Source organism: Mesoplodon mirus (assembly GCF_964341445.2).
Source record: "Mesoplodon mirus genome assembly, chromosome: 8".
In the NCBI taxonomy this organism is placed as follows: Eukaryota; Metazoa; Chordata; class Mammalia; order Artiodactyla; family Ziphiidae; genus Mesoplodon; species Mesoplodon mirus.
The window spans coordinates 64,834,686-64,862,353 of NC_138984.1; the positions used below are offsets into that span (position 1 = coordinate 64,834,686).

At 38.6% G+C, this 27,668-nt stretch overlaps 1 protein-coding gene across 1 annotated transcript in view; it reads left to right on the plus strand.

Annotated features, from left to right (window-relative positions):
- The first annotated feature begins 2,269 nt into the window (after positions 1-2,269).
- ACVR2A (activin A receptor type 2A) overlaps positions 2,270-27,668 on the plus strand; it is an 88,027-nt gene continuing 62,628 nt past the window's right edge. Inside the window, exon 1 of the mRNA XM_082630261.1 lies at positions 2,270-3,050. Coding sequence (XP_082486387.1) covers positions 2,996-3,050 — 55 coding nt within the window. The 5' untranslated portion in view covers positions 2,270-2,995. The remainder of the gene's footprint in view (positions 3,051-27,668) is intronic.

Genomic DNA, 27,668 nt, shown 5'->3' on the forward strand with positions numbered 1-27,668 from the left:
TTCATGTGAACTGGGGAATATTCAATATTAAGTTAGCTTGTTGATCTAATTAATATAGGCATGTCTTTAGAATCATCAACATTAAGTATAATACTTCTATTTTACCTAGGTTTAAAAAAATTTTTTTTTGAAATATAGTTGATTTACAATGTTGTGTTAGTTTTAGGTGTACAGCAAAGTGATTCACACACACACACACACACACACACAGGTTATTACAAGATACTGAGTTTAGTTCCCTGTACTACACAGTAGGTGTCTGTTGGTTATCTATTTTATATACAGTAAATATTTTTGAATTTTTTAAAAATGCAGAGGGTGGGAGTGAACACAGATTCAGGAACAAAATGGATAGTTACTGTTACTGGATATTAATAACTTGTACCATGGAGTTATTTTAACTATTAGAGAATAGTCTAGTGAAGACTTTGACTTGTTGCTCCTCTTTCATATTACAGAAAAATATTTTTCATATTCTCTTCCGTTCTTATACTGGAAATTTGGGTGGTAAGATAAGGAATATATTTTCAAGTTTTAGTCCTATTGCTGGTTATTCCAGTTATTCCACTTGCTCTGGTTTCACAATTCAAGAAAGATTGAAGCGATGCAGAGATAAGACAACAGTGGGGCCTGATTCAGGGCATAACTAACATCAAATTCCTGAATGCACTAAATAAAATACTCTCTTCTCCTCCAGAAATGTCAGGGAATGGAAGATTTATATTTATTCCTTGACCAGCTCATAAAGTCCAGAGAACTACATAATATGAGATTACATTTAGACACCTTGAAGACCAACTAGGGACTTTTCTTAACTGTTGCACAATATCATTCAAATTCTGAGCACCACGACTTGGGAACTGGAAATCTTGGAGAGAGCTTAAAGAGCCACAATGATTACTAATAACCTTGACAAGCTGTAGAAATGGCCAGATAATTACAGGATGAACTTAATAGAAATACACAGTAATTTACAGGAAGAGAAAAATTAGACACTATAAGTACAAGGGAGAAGGTTTGGCTTTGTGGGAATCAGTAAACCATAAGCAAAACATGAATTAGCCATATAATCCAGATGTTTTATTTTTTATTAATAAAACCCCAAAACTTGTAGATTACATGTGAGAATATTGTATTTAAGAAACAGGCAGTTATCCCCTAGTCACTTATACAGTTATTTATTAAGCACCTATCATATCAGGCTAGGCACTCTTAAGGCTGGCATAAAACGGGGAAGAAGACGTAAGACCCCCATCTTCACGGAGCTCGCTAAAGTGTGGTAAATAACAAAGCTAGTACCTTTAATACTCTCTTCAGTTTGTATTCTGTAGTCAACTCGAGTACAGCAAATACTGTGAGCTCCCTGAGGCAGAGATCCTACTTTTACATTTTGGATCCCATTCCATGCCTAGCAGCATCTTTTAAGCAATCAACTTGGATTAAGGGGTAAAAATTAGCCCTAAAAGAACTAAAATTTGAAAGAGTAAACACTTGTCTGATCATCAGATATGTCGATCGAAATCTGCAGGTTTCCTCTTCAGCGCGTTTTAAATATTTGAGAACCTATTACATGCAGAACAATTCTCAACACAATGCTTTGTGTACAAAAGGGAAGGTGGGAATGGATTCATATTGCACATCATGATAATTGCTGTGGAAATCCTGCCCGGGTGGACAGCCGATCCTCCGCGGGTTATTTTTCCCCCTTTCTTTTCTCTTTTAGCCGAAAGACAAAACGCTTAAAGCAGAAGCCACAGGGGTGGGACACACCGCTAGGACTGGGGGTACAAACACCAGCTCCTACAGCTCGGCAGGCGCGGAGGACCGACTCCCACCTCCGGCTTCCCGGCGCCCGGGATTTCAGAGCGGACGAGGCGTCCCCCCAGAGGAAAGACAGGGCGCCGCAGACGCCCCCCCCCCCGGGGGGGAGTCACCAGTCACCCGCCCCGCCCCGGGGTCCTGTTCCTCTTGGGCTCCCCCTGACCATTCGGGCGTGCGCTCCGCAGAGAGGCCAGTGGAGCACGATTAGGAAACCAGGCACTCGAGACCCCAACAGCATTTACTTGCCACCCACTGGAGCCCCATCGCCCAGCAGGCCAAGCAGGCCGAACCACGAGGCCTCGCGGTATCGAGCCTCCGCCCGCCCCGCCTCCTCGCCCTCCTGCCGGCCCCGCCCTCGCTCCCTCACCCCTCCCCCGCTCCCGCCTAGCTTCCCCGACAATCTCCTCGCGCTCCCGGCCCGGCACGCGCGCTGCGCCCGGCCGCCGCTGCCACCGCCGCAGCCGCCGCCGCTGCGGAGCGTTCCTCCGCGGTGCCTGGCTTCCAGCTTCGGGCCGGAACCGGAAGTTTAGGGGGCGGGGCCGGCGGAGGCCAGGGAACCGAAAACGCGGCCGAGCCCGGAGCCCGGAGCCGGAGCCAGAGCCTGGACCAGAACTTGGCCGCCGCCTGCACTGCCGCCGCCGCCCGCCTCTCCTTCCCCGCGTCGCCGCCGCCTCGGCCGCTACCGCCGCGAGCTCAACCGCCAGTGGTCCGGGGGACTTTGGGTGTCCGGGCTGAAGGTCGGTCCGGACGTCGGACCCAGCTCGGTTCCCGGACTGTCCGGGCGGCAGCGGACGCCGCAGCCGCCGCCTCTTCGTCGCCTCAGCCTGGCGTTTTGTTCCGAGAGACCCGAGAGGCGAGCGGAGCTGACAGTGATTTTGACAGTGATTTAAACCCGCTTTTGTTGTTGTTGGCTTTTCGTTGTTTGGTTTTGTGTGTTGTGCTTGTGTGTGGCGGTTTTTCCCCCGTGGTGCATTTTTTTTTAATTGTTGTGCTCGCTGTTTTTATTTTTCATTTTTTTCCTCTTTTTTTGACCCCGTGAACGCTTTTTTGGTCGGGGCTTCCGAATATGTTTTATGACGGTTGATTTTACACCAGGAGGTTTGTTTCCGAGGAAGACCCAGGGAACTGGATATCTAGCGAGAACTTCCTACGGCTTCCCCGGCGCCTCGGGAAAATGGGAGCTGCTGCAAAGTTGGCGTTTGCCGTCTTTCTTATCTCTTGTTCTTCAGGTAGGTGCATGGAGCGCGGCGCGGCGGGGCTGCTGCCGCTGCCGCTGCTGGCGGCTGCGGTTGTTGTCGGGTCGACGAGCTTCAGCTGAGCCTGGGGAGGTTTCCCCCCCATCCCGAGCCCCTCGGCGGCCGCCCCCCAGGGCTGATTATGATCTGGAAATCTCCATGAATTTTCCTCGTTTTGAGTTAGGCTGGTAAGAGTGACTGCTCTGTTGTTGTGGAAGTGAGAAAGTCATGGTTTGTGGCCGTAACACTGGATGACAGCGCTGGTTGGGTTGCAATTAAGCCGCAAATACCACAAGTGACAATTTATGCAAAGGTTTGAGACCCGAAAGGCGTATTCCAAAATGTCCTTTAGTGTGGCATCCTCCAAAATAAGGGTGGTTTTTTGTTGTTGTTGTTGTTTGTGATTTAACGTCTTTTAATTAGTGCTTCAGTGACTATCACAACAGAGATCAAGTCAGCTGCTACTTAATTTTGACCGTGAGAAACAATGCATTATATCAGCAATTTCATCTTGGTCTCCCCTCACGTTTTCTTCAACTTCAGTGTCCAGCAGTGTTAAAAATAGTTGTAGTTGTTGTTGTTGGAGTGTTAGCAATAACCCAGTGCAGAAGAGGTATGCCGCTGTGTGTTGGTAATGTGCTGGCTTTCAACCACCATTTATGTGCTCTTTTCTGGCAGAGATTTTGCTTACCTACGGAATACTTATTTTAAACGCGTTGTATTGAAGCATTGTTTTCGGTTTAGAACAGCCCATTTGAAATGGTTCACACTGTCAGATACACTATAGTCTTCCAGGGTTGGAAGAATAATCTGGCCCATTTATATTTGAAATTTTGATTTTGTGAGAACGTTCTGTGGTTGCAACCAGTGGTTGGAAAACTAGTCTTTTGTATTTGAAATTCTGTAAATGAATACAGCATCTAGCTCAGAGGTGTGCAAATGTACCTAAGAGGAGAGTTAATTTGATAGAAGAAACAATTTTAAAGTGGCAGTGGATCTATTTATCCTAAAATTCAATATTCAGTTACTAGGTTGTGAGACAGAATTATAGGGGGACAACGAATTGACAGGTTTCGTGGCCATGTCTTTATCTCGTTTGCCACAGGGAAATTAGAGGGTGGTAGTCTTTTCTTTGTGTACCCCTGTGGTGTGTGTGTTTGTGTGTGTGTCCGTGTCCACCCATCCTCCCTGCCCCCCTTTTTAATAGAATCTTTTGTAATGTATAGAATTTTGCTGAATGGTACATTTCCTTGTGGTTAATAAATGGATAAAGTCTAGTCTTATGTCTGTAGTGGTATTGATCAGTTCCGGGTGGGCTGAATGTGTTGTGAAATGGCGATCATTGCCAGAGATTAACCAACAGAATCATGTCTGTTTAAATGGAAGAAAGAACATGCTTAAGGCAGGCTGACAGTTCTTTTTGTGCACGGTTTGGGGAGGAAGATAAACAATGGTGTCTCTGAAATGAATGAATACTGGATAACATTAAACCTCTTCCTTTGTGACATAACTTAACCATGTAGTTTTAATTTTTCCTGTACTACTCTTCCTCCTCTGGCCCTATATGTTCTGGTTGGTGAACTCCTCTTGTTCTCATCCCTTTTTCTGATCTTCTGCCCTTGAGGAGGAGGGGCATCATGGCCACTGACCAAGGAATTGTGGACATTATTCCCTCCCAGACCCACCTGAGTCACACTAATTGGTGAAGGAGGCTGTTCTTGAGCAGTCTCAAGGTATTCTCGAAAAGAAGGCTGTCGCTACAATTCTTACAGCTTCCTCTGCTTGGCTTGGGAATAAAAAGAATTGAGCATTAGTTTCTTGTAGGATTATTTTCACTGAGTCAGGAGGTTAATAGCTAAAATTTTGAAATAAAGTAATTTTGTTGCTGGAGAGCACATAGATATTGCACTTACATTAAGTATCGTTGCATAGTTTTTTTTTAAAATAAACAATCCTAGTTGAACTAAAATATAATTCTGTTGAAGATAATTGAAATAAATCTTAAAGACTTTCATCCATATTTATACATGAAGATTTTTATTAAAGTATCTGATTTTTTAAAGGGCTTTTGTTATGCATCAAATGCACTCTAAAAAAGAATTTTTATGTTTTTTTTTCCGAATTGATTTTTCTATGTAATATGTAATCTGACCTGCTGGAAGCATGAGGATGGCTATTTTTATGAGAATTAAAAAATTTTTCTGAAGTTGTAATTTTTTTTGTTTATGGGTATTTGATTTTTTTAAAAATCAGGTGAAGAACAGTAGTAAAGAGCAGTTTTATTTCAGATGTTTAGGATGGATGTTTACTCTTTTCTTTAGTATTTTGTGGACTTTGATTTTTCATTTTCCATCCCATGGTATGTATACTGGAGACTGATTATGTAGACTATTCCTCTAGGATATGGCTAAGTGTATAATTCACTCCTCTCATTCTGGGGGAAACATTTTTGAGTTTTTCCCTCATGCTGAAATGCCTTCACATTCCCTTTGATTTTGAATTTTTTCATTACTCTTATCCTTCCTCAGGTTCTGTTTCAAAACACCAATCTACTTCTTAGTTGTTTTGTTTTTAAAGCATTATGGTTAGTTTGTATCATCCTCCAAATTTGTTAAAATGTGAGGATGAGTTTAATATTTGCTCTGGGACTTAGGTTTATCATATCTAGAGTGATGCAGCTATTGTGGTATTTGAGTTGCATTGGATAAGTTGAGCATTCTCTTGGTTTCTGTGGGAACTGGAACAGTCTGGTCCATATATTTGATGAAATAAGAAATGGAAATACAGTAATTTTGTGCATTTTCTTCAGTTCAGCTAGGCTGTACTGTGGGTGTATGTGTGCACGGATGTGTGTGTATGTGTGGTTGAGGGGTCACTGGCAGTACAGTGAATCTTCTGGGACTCTTCTGAACTTTGACTAACAAGTGATAGATATTACATGCTTTGTTTTCAAAGGCAGAATCTCTCAAATATAGTCTGTGATCAAATTCAAATATAATATCTTGGAACATTAAGACCAGAAGAAAAACAAAACAACACACTCTCCCTCAATTCATTTTTTTCTGTTTATGATAAGACAGTAGTTCTCAAGCTTGGGTGACTTTTGCTCCCCAGCCCTGCAGCTCTCCCCCAGGGGCCATTTAGAGACGTATTCGGTTGTCACAACTGCGTGGGAGGAGGGGAGGGTGTGCTACTGGTATCTAGTGGATAGAGGATGGGATGCTGGCTAATCATCCTATAATGTACAGGACAGCCTTCCACAACAAAGAATTATCTGGCTCAGAATGTCAGTAATGTTCAGGTTGAGAAGCCCTATCCTAAACTGTTAATTTTCAAAAGCATTAGTGTATTAGTAAAAGGTCTCTGCTCCCCCTCACACAGTTAGTCATCTAAATTTTACAGGTACATGGTATTGATGATCTCCAGCTGACCTTGTATTGAGAATTTTCATTATCTTGTAAAATTAGAATGATTAGAAAAATAGGCTATAGGTATACACATTATTTCATCCTATTATGCTTTAATAAAAATATTTTGCTGACTGTTTTGAATAAACTTTCTCCAGTCACTTGTTATAATGGAGTACTTATGAAGACGGCATATTCATGGATGTGATGAATGATTGGCCAAGGTATCAAGTTTAATTATATTTGTTTTGATTCAGTCGTTTCTTTGCAATAATACTCTTTAAGAATATTTCCTTTTATCCTTATTGAAATTACTGTGAGTGATGTGGTGGCAGCAGGTGTGTGGGGGTGGGGGAGGGAAGGAAGGAGAAGAAGGAGAGAGGGAGAGGGAGAGAGAGAGAGATTAATATGGTATCTGAAAGTTTTGTAAATTTTGTATGGAAGAAATATCTTCACTATTATATTTTACCTGAATGGAAAAACTGAATTTACGCCTTGAGTTTTGTTTTTTTTTAAGAGTATTTCCTTTACCTAGCAAACTTTAATTTTAAGAAACTTTTAAAGTAATTTCTTAATTACATAATTTTCTTGAGAATCATTATCTGGGTTTTGGTTACCATTAGACTCATTTAGGCTATACTGCTAAGTAATATTCTATGATCTATTGCAGACCCTTGTCCTTTTTGAGGTTAAAATTTGACCATAATTAAAAAGTGCTTACCTTGTTTTGAACTCTGGTTTTAAGGAAGTTAACCCAGCCAGCCAGGATAAGAATTACAGTGAAATACTTAAAATAAGTAGCACTAACCAATAGAGAGGAAAAATTCTGAAGTTGCTCCCACAGAAAAGTATACAAGTAAGTCTCATACTTCCTTTGTAACACATCTCCCCAGACATATCTCTGGTACTAACTGACATTTTCACCTTTTGTGTCCATCAGACTCATTGTTTCATGAGAAGTAAAGCATAATTAAACCAAATGAGATTTTAATAATCTTTAAATTGTCTCTTTAGATTCTAAAACTATTTTGTTGCTTTTTTAGTTTTGTCATAATTCTTATTTCTCATTGTTGGTATCTCATAAACCTGTGATTTAAATTTGTCTTTTCATGCTCCCTAATGTTCATGCTCCCTAACATGGTGCCCCTCAGTAAGTTAGGTAAGGTTGGCAACATTTGATATTGAGGTCACTAGCACTCCTCAGTTTTAGTCCATATTCTGTAACTCATCATTTCTTCCATTCCCTTTCATTGTGATTCCCTTTCTACTTTCTTCTCTTCTTTATCTTCTCTGTCCCTTCTGTACTTCCCTCCCTATACTGTAGGCTGCTTGCTTGTGGAACCCACTTGTTCCTTAGTCTCAGGGATGGCTCAGGAGGGCTCACCCTTGGTTTAAATCTAAAGGGATTGAATTTAGAATGCTTGAGAATTGACGAGATAGTCTTTTCTACTGTTCTTTCATTTGTTGGTTTCTGGGATACCGCACACACTTGGGACTGGTGTTACTCTCTTGGAAACAAATGGCTTGAACTTTACATTGCTCTGATTCATATCCCGTTTTAATATTCTGTTTTTCTTTAACTCTTGCTGCTTTCAAAAAGTCTATCTCTGATTATTATTCATTCATTACTTCCGTTTAAGCCAAAATTTGACCAGACCAGAGAGTATATTTATTGCCACAGCTGGGACCACATTAGACTTCCTCTGTGGTGTATTTAATTGTTAGGTTATAATAGTCATGTCTAGACAGAACATTGATTTCAAATTGACTATTGAACATGAAAGTTCCAGGAATAGTATATAGAGGAAGGAGAAGGAGAAGTCAAGAAGGTGAGAAAACTGCAGATAGCAATTGACTTTCCGTCATTCTCCAACTGTTCTGTTAGTCACTTTCATACACGCAACACATCTAGTGGTTACGCTTTGTTTAATAAAGGGGCCTAAAGGGAATGTGCTGTTGTTCCTGAGGTTGGATTTCTTAAACTATTAGTATGGTGACTTAAGGGGAAAAATGGGAAGTTCTTAAGCGGTTGTGGTGGTCAGTAGACTTGGGTTCTGGTGCCAGCACTACCACTGTACAGCTCATCTACCATTTCTCTTACCTGAATTATTGTAGTATCTTTCTAGCTATGACTAGCTAAGTTCCCTGCCACTAATTCCTCTTCCAATCCAACCACATACCTGCCAGACTGACCTCATTAAAAAATAAGTCTGAATATGTCACTCCTGCTTAAAACCTTTCATGGACTGTGAGTCACCTTTAACATAAAATCTGAAGTCTTAGAAGGGCATACAAGGTCCTTTTTCATTTAGATCCTGCCTGTTTTCTCTAACCTCTTGGTATAGGGGATAAGAGTATAGGCTCTGGAGTTAGACTTTCTTGCTTTTACATCCTCGCTTCACAACTTAACCTTAGGCAGATCACTTCACCTTTTGTGCTTCAGTTTTGTCATCTACAAAATGGGGATATTAATAGTGCCTACCTCACATAGTGGTTTGAAGATTAAATGTCAGATAAATTCTAGGTATTCTGCTGTGGATCTTCCTCAGCATGAGTCCTATATTCCAGATATACAAACTCAACTTGCAGTTTCCTGAATGTGTCCTCTTTTATTGTATATTAGTATGGTACTTTTGTACATGTTATTTCTTTCTCCTTTACCTGGCTAACTCCTTGTGTTTAAGACTGAGAAGTACCACCTCTTTAAAAACAACAGTTCTCTGCCACTCAGCACGAATTGAGTTAGTTGATTTCTGTTCTTTATAAATGACCTTGATTTCAGTAATTAATGTAAATGTTTACTTGCATATATACAGTATAGACTCTGAGCTCTTTGAAGACATCTTCTCTTTATCCACAAACCCACTCCTAAAACCTGGTACACAATACGTGCTTAGCAAATGCTTACTGAATAAATGAAGTGACATTTTTTCATTTCTGGGCCTGAGTTTCTTTTGTGTATTAAAGCAATAAACTTGGATTAGGTGATCTCTGAACTTTGTTCCTACTCTAAAAGCTTTATGATTCTATAGTTCTAAGGATATAGTTTAATAGTGACATTTTATTAAGAAAAAGTGATTTTGCTGGTGGTTTTTTGAGTATCCTTAAGTTCTGCCCCCTTTTTTTAATGCCGTGTCTCGGTTCCTTAGACTAAATCTTTTAATATAATTTGAATTGTATAGATTTAGAAGACATAGTAGAGTGCTTCAAATTCAGTGGCTTTCAGCTTTTTTGACCATAACCCACAATAAGAAATACACATTGTCGTGACTCAGTTCCCATATACATAAATATGTATGTGTATTTATCAGAAATAGAAGTTTCATGAACTTATTGTGTGCAGGACACTTTTGTTTGTTTTTATATTCTATTTCATTAACAAATTTTTGATTATGACCCATTAAGTAATTCAGTGACCCACTAATGGGTTCTAAACTCCTAAAAAATACTGGCTTTTTTCTTTCCACCCAGTCCACTGAGTAGAGAAGGAAGCTGCCTACGTAAATATGTGCAATAAAAAATATGCGCAGTGAAAAATATGCTCATTATTTAATCTGCAATGGAGAACTTGTGCCTAGGTGCAGAATATAGGGAAAACTGGTCCCAAGGGAGAACTTGGACCTACCCTGACTGAGCTCGTATCTCTCCTGGACTAGCTGGATGACTTATGCACACACAGAGGTGCTAAAACAAAATTAGATTGTAATTTGAACAGTTCAGATTTTTTCATTTAGGAAAGGCTTGTTGGAGGAGATAGGTCCCAATAATAGGAAAAAAAAAAAATGTCTTGGCAGGAGGTTAAGTATCTTAATATGAGGGATTAGGAACAAAATGGAATGAGGAATACCAGAAAGCATTTGTGAGTAAACTTGACTATGGATGGAAGGCAAGTTGAAATGGAGGAATTTTTGACTAAATCTGAGGAACAGATTTCTGTGATGAAAAAGTGTTTATAACCGCTTGAAGTAGAACAGTCTCAGTCGAGAGGGTTAAATCCAGATGAAAAGTAATTAAAACCAAGAGGAGGTACGCGGGTGGATGTTGGAGACCCTGATAGATGTCCCAAATACTTATAGTATGTGGACTATAAAATAGAAAAACAGCCTGAAGATTAAGGTAGGATGGTAGCACTACTAAGTAAAATTGGTAAAGAAATAACATCCCAGAAGAAAATAGGAAGCACTTTCATAACTAAAGAAATTCTACAGATAGAGATGAATTTAGAATATTAAGCATGAGTGAAAATATAAACAAAGACTTGGGAAAATAAGAGTTCATAAAACACATGAGAGCATATAATATTCTTTAACACACATACACTGTATGGTGGATATGTCTCCATTGTGAGGTTGAGTTAATTCTAAGCTCTAGTAGCTCAGTGTGTTTTTTGTGTTTAAATAATGGTCAGATTCCAGTAATTGCAGTGATTGCTCATACTGGTCATTCAGATTATATTCTTTGAAACCTGTGTGAGGCATTTTCTTCACAGTAAATTATACTGTTTTATAAAAGTAGTTTTAGAAACTTTTCTGAAGTTGGTATATGTGATTCAGACCTGAATCCTAAACCTTTTCAATACCGTTCTTTTGGACTAGATAAAAGTATTTTTTTCTTTGGCTGACTATCAGTAGCTGTAATCATATTAGGAATCATTATATTCTCTAATGTTGCTGAAGAAAAATAAATGTAAAGCAATGAGATAATTATTAGGAGGACTCAGGGGGGGATTGCCTTTTTAAAATGAATCGTCTTTACATATCATAGTAATAAGGCTATCTTATCTAAAGCTTTTGAGAAAGGATTTTTTCCTACTTATGATTACTAACTATATTTTATAGAAATGAGACCTCTACTGGGAAAAATCTGTTGGTCTTCACATCTTTATGATATATTGTAAATCAAGCTTGCTCCAAGTCATTATTTCCAGAGGAAGAGGCATGGGCAAGTTATCAGATGTTGGTAAATTTCTAAAATGCTGAGATTAATTTTTTAAAATTTGTAAACCAAGATGTAGTAAATGAAATAATATGCCACATAACACAGTAGCTGGTTCCTAGTAGATCTTACATACATGTCAGTTTTTAACTTATCTTTAAAAACGTAATATGTAAAACATTTAAATATACAGATTCAGTTCTTGGGAGGTTTTAAAAATTTGCTAGTAAATTACTTATAAGTTAATATGAAATAATATTCTGACTAAACGATTCAGCCAAAGAAAATATCAATAACGTGGCCAAATAGGTGCCAGGAAACATCTAGAACATTCAGCTATCATAGTTCTTTTACAAAGTTCTTTAAGGTCTCATTGTTCTAGCATGCGTTAAAAGGAAACGTTGGCATTAAACCTTCATCTTTATGTATTTGTTGGAATTTAAAGTATTTCTCATAGGAAATTTCACCTAAACCTTAAGTGTTTTAAAACTTTTCATGTAAAATCTTGAAAGATTCTCAAGTCAGTTTTGGGGTACCAGTACCAGCTACCAGCCACAAGCTTCGTAAACACGATCAGTGGAGTTTTGAGATCAATATTCTGAATGTGGTATAATATTTTGGACTAAAACTTAAGAGTCTCTCATTTAAATTCCTGCTTTCCTACTGACTCTTCTTTGACCTTGGTAACCATGCAGACTTTACTCATCACTAACTTAAAGAGGATGAAATAAGTATTCATCCATTTAACAAATAAATATTGAACTACATGCTAGGGGTACTGCTAGGTGGTTGGGATGTAGCAGTGAACAAGACAGACGTGATAATGCCCTCACAGAGCTTACAGTCATAAAGTAAGTAGTCAAATGAATAAAATAATTACAAATTGTCATATGTGCTCTGACAGGGTTCTGAGAGGGTAACTCTTTATTTGCCTCACGTCACCTATCACAGTCTCTAATTATTCAGTTTATTTATCTACCTATTTATCATCTGTTCTTTCCACTACTAGAGTGTAAATTCTGTGAGAGAGAGTTTCTCACTTATTCATCACAGTACCCCCAGGTCATGGCACGGTTTCTGGCACAGAGTAGAAGCTCAGTAAATATTTGGCTGGCTGCCTGAAGAAATGAATGCAAGGATGGGACTGGAGAGATAGATAGGGACAAGATCCTGCAAGGCTTTTGATCTAAGCTGGGAGAGAGAATAAAATCCAAAGGGCAATGGAAAGCAGAGAGCTTTAAGGAGGAGCTTGACCTGGGTTATGTGTTTAGATCACTGGCAGCTATCTGGAAAATATCTTGGAGGTGTGTAGGAGTGAGGAGGTGAGACCAGTTAGGAGACTGTTACATCAACCTAAGCTAGAGAGACTCTCTAAGATCCTTTCTAGCTTTGTATTCTAGAACTTGCCTACACTTACCAGTCTTCCTCTCTTATTTTACTAGTTACCCCATTTTTTCCCCTACTTATTATTACTTAAGAAAAATGGATAGCTTATTGTGGATATGAGAACTGAATATGTCTCAAAAAAAAAAAAACCTCAAAAACAGATAAAACACAGACCAGAGGTTATTGAATTTTTGTGGCAAATGCCTATCTTTAGATTCCATGCACCTGCTAATTTATATTCTTACTAACCATTCCTATTTCTCTCAGAAACTTTGGCTTTACTTCTTTTCAAATGCCTATTTAAAAAAAATAATGTCACCTCTTTATTGTTTTAACATGTAATATACGGTATTGTTGATATGGCTGAAGATTTGGAAGCGAAAACTCAGCATATTTTGTATCTTAATTCTTAGGAATTTGATACCTTTATGGGTTATCAAGGTTTTACAATAAAGACTGAAAGGATAAATAGTTAATACTGTGGGCTATTATTTTTACTCAGGGCTATCGCCTCTGTTAAGTAGTTAGCTTGAATATTTTTATCTGAAAGATTTCAAGCCTCTACTGTTAGTGGGAGGGGGAGGTGGTGCTTGGCACAGGGGAATCAACTATATTGGCAGAAGTTCAGCAGCATCATCTTTGACTAGGGAAAAACTGCATTATTACACAGAGATAAAGCCAGAAGAGACGTTAAACTTTACTGAATTTAGCAATATAATAGTGGCTGCCTCTTTTCATTTGGTTTCATTTAGTTTCTTTCGTTTTGGAAGTAGGTAAACCTAACTGCCCGTCTTTGGTTAGCCAATCTTCTTCTCTAAAGAAGTGTAGCTTCACCCTGTAAATATTACAGGCCATTTTATTTATTATGACCTTAAAGTAGTTCTAGAAGAAGAACTGGTCCCTAGGCTTTGTGCTACTTGGTAGTGGAGTTTCATACATACAAGGTTAGTGAGTAGAATTTGCTAATTAATTTTTTTTTAAGCTAAGAGTTGAAATTAACTTCTGTAAGTACATTTTAAAATGGTTTGGGGAGAAATGAGAAGTCAAAGCTAAAAGAAAATGATAAAAAATGAGTAAGGGCAGTTGCAAGATATTAATTATTCAAGATGAGCATGGTAATAGTAAAGCAATTTGATTAGTAGGCATTCAGAAGAACAATAAAATCCCTTTCTAAATGACCATCCTTTTATTCTCTATAAATATTGCATAATAAATCTTTCCAGGTAACCTTTTAAAATATTCTGTTCTTTAGTTTTTAGAGATACATAATACCAGTTTGGGTGTTGAATTAGGAAATTAATTGCTAATTTAATTGTTTGTTAAAATGTAAATAGAGATTGCCTATTAGCTGAGAGGGCTAGAAATAATAGAAGCAATTAAATCAGTAGGGTTTAACTGCTGAGAGGACCTAACAAACTATCAGGTACTATTTTCTCTATTAACTGTCTCTGTCAGAATCATTTTTATGAAGAATATACTACTCAAACTGAAGAATAAAATAAAATTAAAAGCTTAGGGTCAGAGAAGAACATTGTTACATATTTTTTCTTTTTGAATCAGTGAAGGGTAGTTTTGGTCTTTTATCTACAGATGTTTCACCGTTGTAGCCCAAGAATAGCCCTACATCAAGATTTGTAATTCTTAGTCTAGCAACATATATTTAGCAACCCTGATTAAGCAGTATTTTTATAATTGATATCTAGTCTTATTTCCATGATACGGAAAGAAATCAGCTAAGAGAGCATAAGAGTAGATGAGACTAGTCTGTTATAAGATTATAGACTTTTCTACCTTTGGAACATGTGGTTACCCAGCAAGGACTAGTTACAGAAATAGAAGCTAATCTTTTTTTTTTTTTTTTTTTTTTTTTTACATTTTCAACTTTATTAGATAATGCCAAAGGAAATTTCTTTTTTTTCATAATCATAATAACTTTATAATAATCATAAACTTCATAGTAGAGTTACAGAAGAGAAAAGATTGATAGGGTTAAGTCTACTTTGTGTCCACACTTTTTTTTTTCTGCTTTATAACAAATTTAATCAGTTATAGATATACATATGTTTCCATATCCCCTCCCTTTTGCGTCTCCCTCCCACCCTCCCCATCCCACCCCTCCAGGCGGTCACAAAGCACCGAGCTGATCTCCCTGTGATCTCCCTGTGCTACGTGGCTCGGCTGTAGAAGCTAATCTTGTTGGTACAAGCGTAGCTGTTGCTTGCAAAGAATGGTTTTCTCAAAAACAAACAAATAGCAGTAGGTCCTTCATTTCAGATTCAGTGAAAGTAGTTAATTATGCAGTTTGGGGGCAGGTATAGTAGAAACAACAAATATTCTGTAGGGAGAAAACTTATGTGTTGGGCCTTTCTTTACCATGGTGTGATATACCATGTGAACTTGAGAAAATTCCATAACCTTAGTTTATTCATCTGTAAAATGGAGTTTATAATACTGCCTCACAAGATTACAGTGAGGATCAAAGACTGCATGCACAGACATAAGCACACTCATACATGTGTGTGTATATATATACACACACATACATATATATGAAGCTTTTAAAACTTCATAATGTTATTCAAAATATTTGTAATAAATGATTTTTTTCAAGGAGAGGTTCAAGTGAACTGTAATAACACTTTTAATTCAGAATTTGTGATTCTTCATCAGTAGACATTTATCTTTACCCTGTGAATAAAGGAATTAATTCTGTGAACAACTGAATATAAAATCTTAGAAGAATGTCTATTCCTTACAGTGACCCATAGCTCCTACAAACAAATCAACTGTTTCTTATTCCTCCAAACTTTTTTTCCCACTTGCCTTCCATTAATACTTAGGAGGGGGACCATATCTGACTTATGCACTGTAGTTTCCCCAGTGTTTGACACATAATAGGTGCTTAACAAATATTTGTGAATGAATATTGAATGCTTTCAAGTGCTTAGGATAGAGTCCACAGACTTTTTTGTAAAGGGCCAGATAGTAAATATTTTAGTCAGTCTCTTTTGGAGCTACTCAGCTCTGCCAGTTGTAACACAAAAGCAGTCATAGACAATACGTAAATGAGTCAGTGTGACTGCGTTCCAATAAAACTTTATTTATAGATACTGGAATTTGAATTTCATATAATTTTCATGTGTCACAAAATAGTATATTCTTTTTTTCAACCATTTGAAAATGTAAAAACCATTGTTCAGCATCTGTACAGCCGCAAACTGGATTTGACCCATGGGCAATAGTTTACCAACCCCTGGCATAGTGCATTGTATAAGTAGCACCCTCCTCCAACTTAGAAATAAATATATTATTTTCCAAAAACTTTGTTTGGAACCTGGGAAGCATTTTCTTATAGGATGATCATCATCTGTGTTGGTTATGTTCCCAGACCAATCTACAAGCCTGTTTTACCCCCAGTGTTCTGTATTCCAGCAATACAACTTTATCCCTAGGAATAACACTGTGTCTGAGGGAAAATGGATTTAGTATTCCTTCTCAGACCAGAAGAAACACAGACTCTCCCCAGCACTATCAGAATTTCCTTCTTCCCTGATCTCTCATTTCAAGTACCCTGCTCCCTGGGGCTTCAGTAGGGTGGTATGGTGACAGGACTAAAAAGCGCTTTGTGTATGTGATTAGGGAGGAGAAAGGTGGCAGGGAGAGAAGAATGAAAGAAAATAGAAAATATCAGGATGAATCACACACGGTAGGGGTAGTACTGTTTTGTGAAACCTCAGTTAGGTGTGTGATTGTATGTATACATGTACTGGTTCACAGTGAAAAATGTATTTCTTACTGTGATTTGTAATCAGAACGTTTAAAAGTCTGTGGTTCTAAGGGTTTGAGATACTGATCCTGAGATCTTTTTTCCCCTCTTACTGCATATGAGAGCCAAATGAAAAATATAAAGGAAGCCTCTTGACCACTTGGGACAGTGTGTTTCCGGTAAAGAGTTACCTTATGAGGTAGTTAACCTGTCTTACAGGTGAGAAAACAGGGTCGTACAGCTAATAAGCATCATAATTGAGATTCAAACAGATTCTTACCTTATTTAAGAATATGTGCTTGGGCTTCCCTGGTGGCGCAGTGGTTGAGAGTCCGCCTGCCGATGCAGGGGACACGGGTTTGTGCCCCGGTCCGGGAAGATCCCACATGTCATGGAGCGGCTGGGCCCGTGAGCCATGGCCGCTGAGCCTGTGCGTCCGGAGCGTGTGCTCTGCAATGGGAGAGGCCACAGCAGTGAGAGGCCCGCGTACCGCAAAAAAAAAAAAAAAAAAAAAAAAAAAAAAAATGTGCTTGATACCTTATACCATGTTGTTTTCCCTGTAGGGAAAGAAGCCATGTATGACTTCCGTTGTGTTTCAGAGGATGAAAGACATCCCAATTGGTGACAGCTCACCAGATTTCTTGAGACATTGGCTTAAGTATTAGGACAGGGCCACTGGAAGAAAATGGTTAGGAACTCTATATGAAGAATGACATGATGTGTTAGAAAAGAAGGGGCTCTGTCATTTTACCTTTAATTTTTCTTAGTTCTCCTCTGTACTACTATCCCTGCTCCTTCATACCTCACCACCAACATGGACTGTTAATTCATACTAGAAACAGCAAGGAAGGGTTTGAGGATGAGGTTTAGTGAGGAAGAGTAATATAATCTTGTCTTTAGCTGAACGGAGAATGAGGAGGGAAACCCAAGTAGCTGGGCCACCTGGCCACCCAGGTGAATTGGCTGTTCCCAAGTGGCAGTGTGTAAGTGGGTGTAGGTAGAAAAGGACCTGCTATTAATTGTGATATAAGCCGAAGTCTTGGCTTTGGAGACTTGTAGCTTTGATATGCTAATTGAAAATAGTTCTTTTTTAGTTATTAAAGGAAAGCCTCTCTTAAGCAATACTTGGTTAGTCTAGACTTAGTTACCCATTTTAGGTACTTAAAAATCAGAAGCCATGTTCAAGACATCTCTTTCTCTTATGTATTAAGTTAGCAAGTATGGTGAAAACAAATTGATGCTGATTCTGATTTCTAACTTGATTTGGAACTGTCTTGGGAAGAAGTAGATTGATAGGAAGGCTGTTGTTCTTAACTAGAAAAGTAATAAAACGATAGCAGACAGATACCTGGTTGATTGAATGGAAAGATGACAGATACTTGTAAAATGTGTTTATCTTTCTCAAGCTGAGTTGAGATTCTTGATTTTGCAATGGGAATTACTAATTCATATAGGAAAAGTTTCAACTAGTAATATCTGAAGACTTGGACTTAATATCTTTTAGCCCAATCTCTTACCCCTATGGTACTGCTTACCATGTTCTGCATTATAATTGCTTGTGAATGTGTCTGTCTTCCAGCTGACCTGGAGTTCTTTTAGACTCATTCATTATAGTGCTAAGTTAGTATTTGATGTAGGTTAAGAGCATTGGAGCCAGAGTGGCTGGTGATGTATCTTGGCTCCATTATTTTCTGTCTCTGTGACCTAGGGCAAGTTATTTAACCTTTCTCATCTGGAAAATGGAAATAATAATGGTACTTACTTTATACAGTTGTTATAAAGTGTAAGTGAGTTAATATATCTAAAGTGCATTGAATGATATCTGGCATGTAGTAGGCATTCTGAATACTCAATAAAAATATTACTTGAAAGATAAAACACAGACTGGGAGAAAATATTTGCAATATTTGATAAAGGATTGTTATCCAAAATAAACAAAGAACTCTTAAGACTCAACAAGAAGAAAGTGAACAACCCGATTAAAAAATGGGCCAAAGATACCTCAGATACCTCACCAAAGAAGATATGCAGATGGTAAATAAGCATATGAAAAGATGCTCTACATCATATGTCATCAGGGAAATGCAAGTTAAAACAACTAGGTACCACTACACTATTAGAATGGCCAAAATCTGGAACACTGACACCACCAACTGCTAGCAAGGATGTGGAACAACAGGAACTCTCATTCATTTCTGGTGGGAATGCAAAATGGTATAGCTACTTTGGAAGACAGTTTGGTGGTTTCTTACAAAACTAAAAATCCTCTTACCGTATGATCCAGCAATCATGCTTTTTGGTATTTACTCAAAGGAATTGAAAACATTTTCACACAAAAACCTATACACAGATGTTTATAGCAGCTTTATTCCTAATTGCAAAAACTTGGAAGAACCAAAATGTCCTTCAGTAGGTTAATCGATAAATAAACTATGGTACCTCCAGACAATTATATATTTTTCAGCACTAAAAAGAAATGAGCTGTCAAGTCATGAGAAGACATGGAGGAACCTTAAATGCATATTACTAAGAGCCAGTCTGAAAAGGCTACGTACTGTATGATTACAACTATATGACATCTGGAAAAGGAAAAATTATGGAGACAGTAAAATGATCAGTGGTTGCCAGGGATCGGGTGGGAGAAAAGGGATGAATAGGCAGAGAACAGTATTTTTAGGGCAGTAAAAATACTCTGTGTGATTTTATAGTGATGGGTATATGTCATTATACATTTGTCTGAACCCATAGAATGTACATCACCAAAAGTGAACCCTAAGGTAAACTATGGAATTTGGGTAATTGTGATGTATCAGTGTAGGTTGGTCCTTGGTAACAAATGTAACACTCTGGTGAGTGATGTTGATAATGAGGGAGGCCATGCATGTGTGGGGTCAGGGGCGTATATGGGAAATTTCTGCATCTTCCTTTAAATTTTATTGTGAACCTAAAACTGCTCTTTAAAAAAAAGGCTTTAAAAAAATAGTTGCTAATGCTGCTTGTTGTTTCTGTCTAGCACAGTGCCTAGCTTTAAACTGTTTATTGAATATGAATGAGTACAATATAGTGAATCTAAAACTGAGGGCATTCTCGTATATTTAGTGAGAAACTGACCTTTGGCAGATGGCGATGCTGTTTTGTTTAGGATACAGTACTGTTTGTTTTATTTACAACATTTAAATTTATTTATATATTTATTGGACTCTGGTTTAATTCTAAAACATCAGCTGGTATCCAGGGAAGAATACAGTTGGCTCTCCCTGGGCTCCCCATCCATGGATTCAACCAATTGGGGATCAGAAATATTTGGGGAAAAAATTCCAGAAAGTGCCAAATTTGCTGCACATTGGCAGCTATTTCCATCGCATTTGCATTGCATGAGGTATTATGAGTAGTCTAGAGATGATTTAAAGTATACATGAGAATGTACAGGTTACATGCAAATACTGCATCATTTTATAGAAGGGACTTGAACATCCTCTGGTTTTGGTATCCTTGGGAGGGGTGGGTGGGGAAGGTGTCCTGGAATCAGTCTCCCTTGGATACCCAAGGACGACTGCACTAACATTTCCAGTTATGTAATTTGGTGGTATTGTTTTATATAGAAATATGGGGAGATCTTTTCAGAAAACTATAGAGTGGAGTAGTGCATCAGTCAGTAGTATCAATATATTCACAAATGAGAGGACCTCAAAATCTTTTTTCCAAAGTGGGATAAAGACAAAAGGGAGCGAAACTGAGTTATTTGTAGTGAGGTGGATGGACCTAGAGTCTGTCATACAGAGTGTGAAGTAAGTCAGAAAGAGAAAAACAAATACCGTATGCTAACACATATATATGGAATCTAAAAAACAAACAAAAAATTGGTGATGAAGAACGTAGGGGCAAGACGGGAATAAAGCCGAAGACCTACTAGAGAATGGACTTGAGGACATGGGGAGGGGGAAGGGTAAGCTGGGATGAAGTGAGAGTAGCACTGACATATATACACTACCAAATGTAAAATAGATAGCTAGTGGGAAGCAGCCGCATAGCACAGGGAGATCAGCTCCACCTAGAGGGGTGGGATAGGGAGGGTGGGAGGGAGGGAGATGCAACAGGGAAGAGATATGGGGATATGTGTATATGTATAACTGATTCACTTTGTTATAAAGCAGAAACTAACACACCATTGTAAAGCAATTATACTCCAATAAAGATGTCAAAAAAAAAACAGACAAAAGGGAGTGGGTGTGTTAGGGGAATAACTGTAACTTCCAAAAGTGTATGTAGTTTTATTTTCTCAATATTTGGATATCATCACTTCTGGGAGGGTAACTTCTTTTTATTAATGCTTTATAGTTTTCTAAGTGATTTCATGTATGTTCCTATTTGATCCTATGTGAACCTATTTGAGATAGGTTTCATGTTGTTTTGTTTGTTTGTTTGTTTTAGCTCAGACTCTAAGATAATAGAATTAGTCTGAAGTCACTAACCAGTGGAGCTAGAACTTAAACCCTAATTTTTAAGTTCTGTGTTCTTTTATAAAAGTAAAGACCAACTTTTGCCTCATTATCCTCTGCTGTCTCCCACCCTAGGGAAGGAAGTGTTTGCAGCCATTTATACTAGAGGTAGTTGCTTTGCAGATAATCCTTATACCACATTTTAAGAAATTCATGCTTGGCGCTGGGCAAGGCGGGAGCCAGAAGTAGCAATACAGCAGTAGGAAGCACTAAAATGAGCTCTAATTCCAGGGCAGAGGTTGTTTTGCTCTTGCTTGGATAGCTTGATGGCAATCATAAATCCACATATGTTAATTATTGCTGAAGGAAATTTGTAGGTAAATCCTGCCTTTGATTGCTTCAGAAGTGCTTTTCTTAATCACTTTTTGCTCTTGATGAAGAATGGTTAAAATTGTTTTCCTAATGGGCCATTATTAGGTTAAGGCCCATTACACATGTGCCACAATTTTACATTATTACATTTCTTTGGTCAAAATTGGAACTGGCAAGTTATATCACAGCTCAATCATTATGTAAAACAATGATGTTATTAATTATTACCATTTGTTAAAACAGCCATTATTAATAGTCACTGCTTATTGCATGCTCTGGGCTAAGTGCTTTTAAGTTTTAGTGATAATGTGTGTGACTCACCCTACAAGATAAGTATTATCCCCATTTTATAGGTGAAGAAACTGAGATTCAGCGATTTGCCTAAGATACCTAACTAAATAAGTAGCAGAGCCAGTGTATGTAGCCTAGATCTGCAGGGATTAAATCTATTATTCTATTGAATCACATATTCTAAAATGTGTATTAAAACAGGAGTTACCAATTCCAGTGCAATGCGACTTTCTTTGAACCTGTTCTGCCAGGCTTCCCTCCCCCATTCCCACTCTGACAGCAGCTGCTATTTGTGGTACTCCTCAAATCCTATGATGTAGTAAAAAATGCTGAGTTATCAAATTGAATTGTTGATAATATATCATGGGTACTGTAGCTGATCTAGCAGAACTTTCTCCACCTCTTAAATGAAAGTAATTGTTTGTCCACAGCTGTTTAAAGACTGAGAAACAGAAGTTGTTCCTTTTGGTTATACAGTGAGCCAGAATCAGAACTAGGTCAGAATTCATTTGCTCTGATCACCACTTGAGTAATTAGTGAATCAAATGATCAAAGTAAATGCATCTTTTAAAAATGATTATCGTTGATTCAGAGAGGTTGAATTAATTGAAATTTGCTTATGTAGAACAAGACAAATCCAAGGTTCTTTTTGACTCATATTTGGAAAAGAATTTAATGATAGTGGTTGTTAATTGCTTACTTGGTGCCTGTTACCTATGATTGGTGGGTGAAGAAGAACATGTTAGATAGACAAGAATGAGTGGTTCTGGCATTTGGATTTGTGATTCCCTTGCCTGCATTCATATTAAGACAGATTGGTAGGGACTTCGCTGGTGGCACAGTGGTTAAGAATCCGCCTGCCAATGCAGGGGACACGGGTTCGAGCCCTGGTCTGGGAAGATCCCACACGCCGTGGAGCAACTGAGCCTGTGCGCCACAACTACTGAGCCTGCGCTCTAGAGCCCGCAAGCCACGACTGCTGAGCCTGCGTGCTGCAACTACTGAAGCCCACGTGCCTAGAGCCCGTGCTCCGCAACAAGAGAAGCCACTGCAATGAGCCCACACACCGCAATGAGAAGCCCGCACACCGCAATGAAGAGTAGCCCCCGCTCGCCGCAACTAGAGAAAGCCCGCACAATGAAGACCTAACGCAGCCAAAAATTTAAATAAATTAATTTTTAAAAAAAGATTTAACACACATGTTGTTTATCAGATCCAAGGACTTCAGTTTTCTATTACTATAACTTTTAAATTATAAATCAGCTTGCAGAAAACTGAAAGATGATGAAGAGAATAGAAAGAAGAGGAAGTCCCTCATTTCTGTGTTTCTTAGGCTAGGAATAATGAATAAAAGGTGGCAAATGAGTAGTAGAAACTAATAAATCCATAGGGATTTGATTTGAATTTAAGTGACTGAATTTATAGAAAAACTTTAATATTGTTGTATCCTGAATCCATGTAGCTATAACTGAAACCATCTGTCATTTAAGGGGTACCTACTGTGTGCTCATTATTATGCCAATTACTATGGAGGTTACAAAAGGAATATGAAGTCTTTGATTGTCTAAGAAACTAGTCACTTTGGAGTGATAAACCTTACACTCTAAACATAATACACATTCTGAAACTGAAAATGTAATATAAAAACATTTCATATGTTAATTATTAAAATTAATGGTGTTAGGCACTAACAGACATTTCTTTCTCTGTTTGGGGGGAGGGGAGGCTTTGGTTATCTTTTAGGACTTCACTAGGTGAGGGATGCCTTTCAGATTCTACTTGGTCTAGTCTTCTTGAGTCCTTCTGGGCTTTGTTTCTTCTGAATTTATTGCTGCTAAAATAAAAGCACCATTTGGATGGGGATTATGGCCCTCATGTTTATCACTGCATCCCTAGTGTCCAGTGCTTAATAAATATTTATTGAATACGTTAATGTGAAGGAGTCTTTCTTTTTCTTCTCACTGTCTTGAAAAGTTTCTATCCTACCTTCTGTTTTCTTTGTTATCCTAAAGTACGTGAAATAATTCCCTCAAAGATTAATGATTTTCTAATTGCCTAATCTAAAGGATTCTTGTTATCTGTATTCGGTTACTACTTGACTTTCTTGTAACTTTGATGCTATTGTCTAGCTGTTCCTTCTTGAAATTCTTTTGTCCCTTTAAACTCTCTCAGTGTTTCTGACTACAGCTCCTCACCATGTCAGTTTTTCAATCTGCCCATCCTTTTAGTTTTGCATTCCTCAGAGTTCAACCTTATGGAATTCTTAGTCCATATAACCTTCCCTGCTGAAGTAATCCCATTTCTCTTCTTTATTTTTTAACTAAATGTAGGTATCCATAGTTATATCTCTAACTTTGATCTTCCTCTTGAGCTCCAGACTTATTTATTAGCCATCCAGTAAACAATAAGCATATGTCAGAACTGGGAATATAGAGATGAATAAGACACAGTCTTTACTATAGAGGACACACAGCTTAGTTGGAGGAGAATGATTAGTAAACTAGAAATTATGCAGCACATTATGTCAATATTAGAGTGCCTGGGACTGTAGAAAAAGATAGCCTGGGGCTTCCCTGGTGGCGCAGTGGCTGAGAGTCCGCCTGTTGATGCAGAGGACACGGGGGCACGGGTTCGTGCCCCGGTCCGGGAAGATCCCACATGCCGCGGAGCAGCTGGGCCCGTGAGCCGTGGCCGCTGAGCCTGCGCGTCCAGAGCCTGTGCTCCGCAACGGGAGAGGCCACAACAGTGAGAGGCCCGCGTACCACAAAAAAAAAAAAAAAAAAAAGCCTGATTCAGTTTGGAGGGAGTCAGGTAATGTTTTCCCTCAGTGATGCTTGAGGTGATAGAAGGATGATTAGAATTTTATCAGGTGAATAAAGTGGAAAGACTATTTTACATTGTCTTGTCAAGTCTGGTGGATGTGCTTCCTGGTGGTAAGACAGCCAGTATGGAAACCTCAAGGTCTAAGGACATAAAGCCTCAGGGCAGAGAGTGAGAATTGTCCAGTGGAGCCAATGTCAATACCAGCAAAATGGTACGAAGTATTAAGTCCAGAGGGAGAGAGGTGACTGTAAGAACAGGAGAGTCAATTACAGAATCCATTACTGCTCAGTCAAAAGCAGTGTGTGTAAGGGAATGATTTAGGCTAAGGCTCTGAAAGTGATGTGTGCTAGATTTGCCCTTTTCTGTGATACCTGTTGTATATTATAATAGTGGTCATAGTAAATTAATGCAGAGCTTCTCAGACTTTAATAGGCATATGAATCACTTGGAGATAATGTTAAAAATGCAGATGTTGATTCATTGTGTCTGGAGTGGGGCCTGAGGTTCTACCTTTCTAACAGGCTCCCAGTGATGCCATGCTGTTGGTCCCTGTACTTCGAGTAGAAAGGGACTAAAGGAACTGAGAGTGGCCAGACAGATGCAGAGGAAATGACTTATATGGGGCATGAATAATTATTACATGTCAGATTTGAGGAACTGGAATTAGTTCGTGAGACCTAGATCATAAGCCATATTATGGGGCATGGAACAGTGATGGGTGAGTGCAGAGGTGAGCAGGGATCAGGACTTGATTTTCGAAGGAGTGTTAACTTCATGTTGAAGGCTGTGGAAGGGCCATTTTGAGCCAGAGAGTGCTTCGTCAGGTTAGTGCTATTTAGCATAAAGAGATGCCTTAAGTCTTCATCAGGGTGAGTGAGGTCAAAGTACTTGTGGCTTATCCTTATAAAGTAGTTGATGATATAGGTCTAAGCTGGAGAAAGATTTGAGTCTTTGGGCAGTAGATTTACAGGCATGAAATCAACTTGGCAGAAGAAGAAGAAAAAAGAAAACCAAAGATCAAATGCTTTGAAATGCTGATTTTTTCAGAGTAGGGGGAGAGGACAAGGAAGAGCTTGTAGAGGAGAACCAGCTGTGGCCAGAAAGGTAGAAGGAAGACTCGTGTCATTGTAAGAAATCTAGATGGAGGGAATATTTGATGGTGCCAGAGAGATTAAATAAGATAGAGCCTGAAAAGTCACCACTAAATTTGTAAATTTGGAGATTATTTGTAACTTTAGCAAGGACATTTCAGTGGAATGGTGGAGACAAAAACCATGTTGTAGAAGATGGGGAGTGAATTGTGAATAAGGAAGTAGATTTGGTGGTGGCCGATTACTTTTTAGGAAATGTTGGCTGAGAAGGGATGTAAAGAGATGGAAGAAAGCTAAAGTTGAGATGTTTATGTGCTTGAGGAGTTGGTTCAGGAGAGAGCTAATAGAAAGGGAAAGATTAAAATGTAAACCTCTTGGAGCCAGAAACTTGGGTGCCATCTTCAATGCTTCTTAGTGTTCTGCCAAATCCAAGAAATTACTAAATCCTGTAAATTTTACCTTCTGGATATTTGTTGAATCTATTCTTGTTTTTCCATTCCCATCACCAGTGTGTTAGTTTTACCCTTACCATTCCTTGCCTAGACTCTTCAATGGACCTTTCTCCCTCCCACTTCCAAACAAAGCAAACAAAAAAGCACCAGGGAAAAAGAAAACCTGTCTTCTATACTCTTTGCTAGAAACCATGGAGACTGTAGATACTGAGCTCTATCATGAATGTGGAGATCTGACCCTGACACTCAACAGCTTAAATCCCCCCCACCGACTTCTCATCACCTACATAGGATGAAGGTCAAGCTTTTTAACATGACATATAGTACCCTCTGCGACTGTTCATTTCCAACTTAATTTCCTGCCATCACTGCCTCCCGCTTTGATCCTATAACACTAAAAAAAAACCTCCTAATCTCTCCCCTCTCCCCACATACTTGTTTTTTGCCTCCAGACTCTACTCATTTTGTACTTCCTGCAGTTCCTGTGGGGCCATTCTTTCCTAGGCAGACTGTTAGGTACTCCTTTCCGTATTCCCATAGTATCTTATTCATCCACTTATTGTTATACTCCCTACATTATTGACATTTTCTCCAGTTTTCTCTGTTCACATAAGATCTGTAAGGAATTCGTCTCTGAAATCTAGGTGCCTGACTCAGTGCTGGTAGAGTTGGTGCTCAGCTCGTGTTCATTGATTAGTTGTAATCAGCATTGTATGTGGAGGTCGTGGCATTTGGACCTGGGAAGAATGGTAGTATTTCAACAAGTGGCCTTTGATGGAGAAGATTCAATTCAGAGTGGCCAGCATGTGTAAGAGCATTGAGGTGGTAAATATGATAATACTTATAGATAGGCTGAACACTTCTTTTAGACAGGAGAGAAAAGGTAGAAAATGTAATGGGAGATATGGTTAGAAAAATAAATTCAGTACAAATGAGATGGAGCCTTGGATGCTATGATTTAAGATTTTAATTTTCATTTTTCCCCCATAACAACCCTTGTAGATTGTTAAACTGAGAAGTTACACCAACTCTTGAATTTTGAGGAAAGGCTCTATTTCTTCTTGAAGTATCAATGTGAAATAACCTGTTTATTTTGTGCAAAGTTTTAGAAATGTCTGGGTTTTTTTGTTTGTTTTGTTTTAGTTCCTTTCCTAAAGATTATAAGATGCTGTCCTTTATGAATATATCAGTACTTTCTGTTATTTTAATATTTTTAAAAACAATCCTGATAACCACTATGTTTTTTTCCCCTCAGAGAGATTATCATTCAATAAAGGGTGTGCCCTTTATTGTGCTCCTGTAGAGAAAACAGAAAGCTGTGGCCTGTGCTTATGCTCTAGTTGAGGAGAGAATTTTATATATAAATCAACAGTAAATGTTACAATATAGTTTATATTTAAATGTTAAGTTGCATGAGAAACCAGCTGAATGCCAGTTGGGTAAGTAAGAAATCCAAGACAAAGAAAAATCATCAAAAGGTAAAGGTATCCTGGAGAGCTTCATAAAGAAAATGGGACTTCAGTGAGCCTTGAAAGATGAATGAAAATTTAGATAGATGAGAAGGTGGTTGCTGTGGGGTTGAGAGTTGGGGGAGGAAAGGTGAAGGTAGGGACAGGAGCTCAGATGGGGGGGGACAGTGAGGTAGCATAC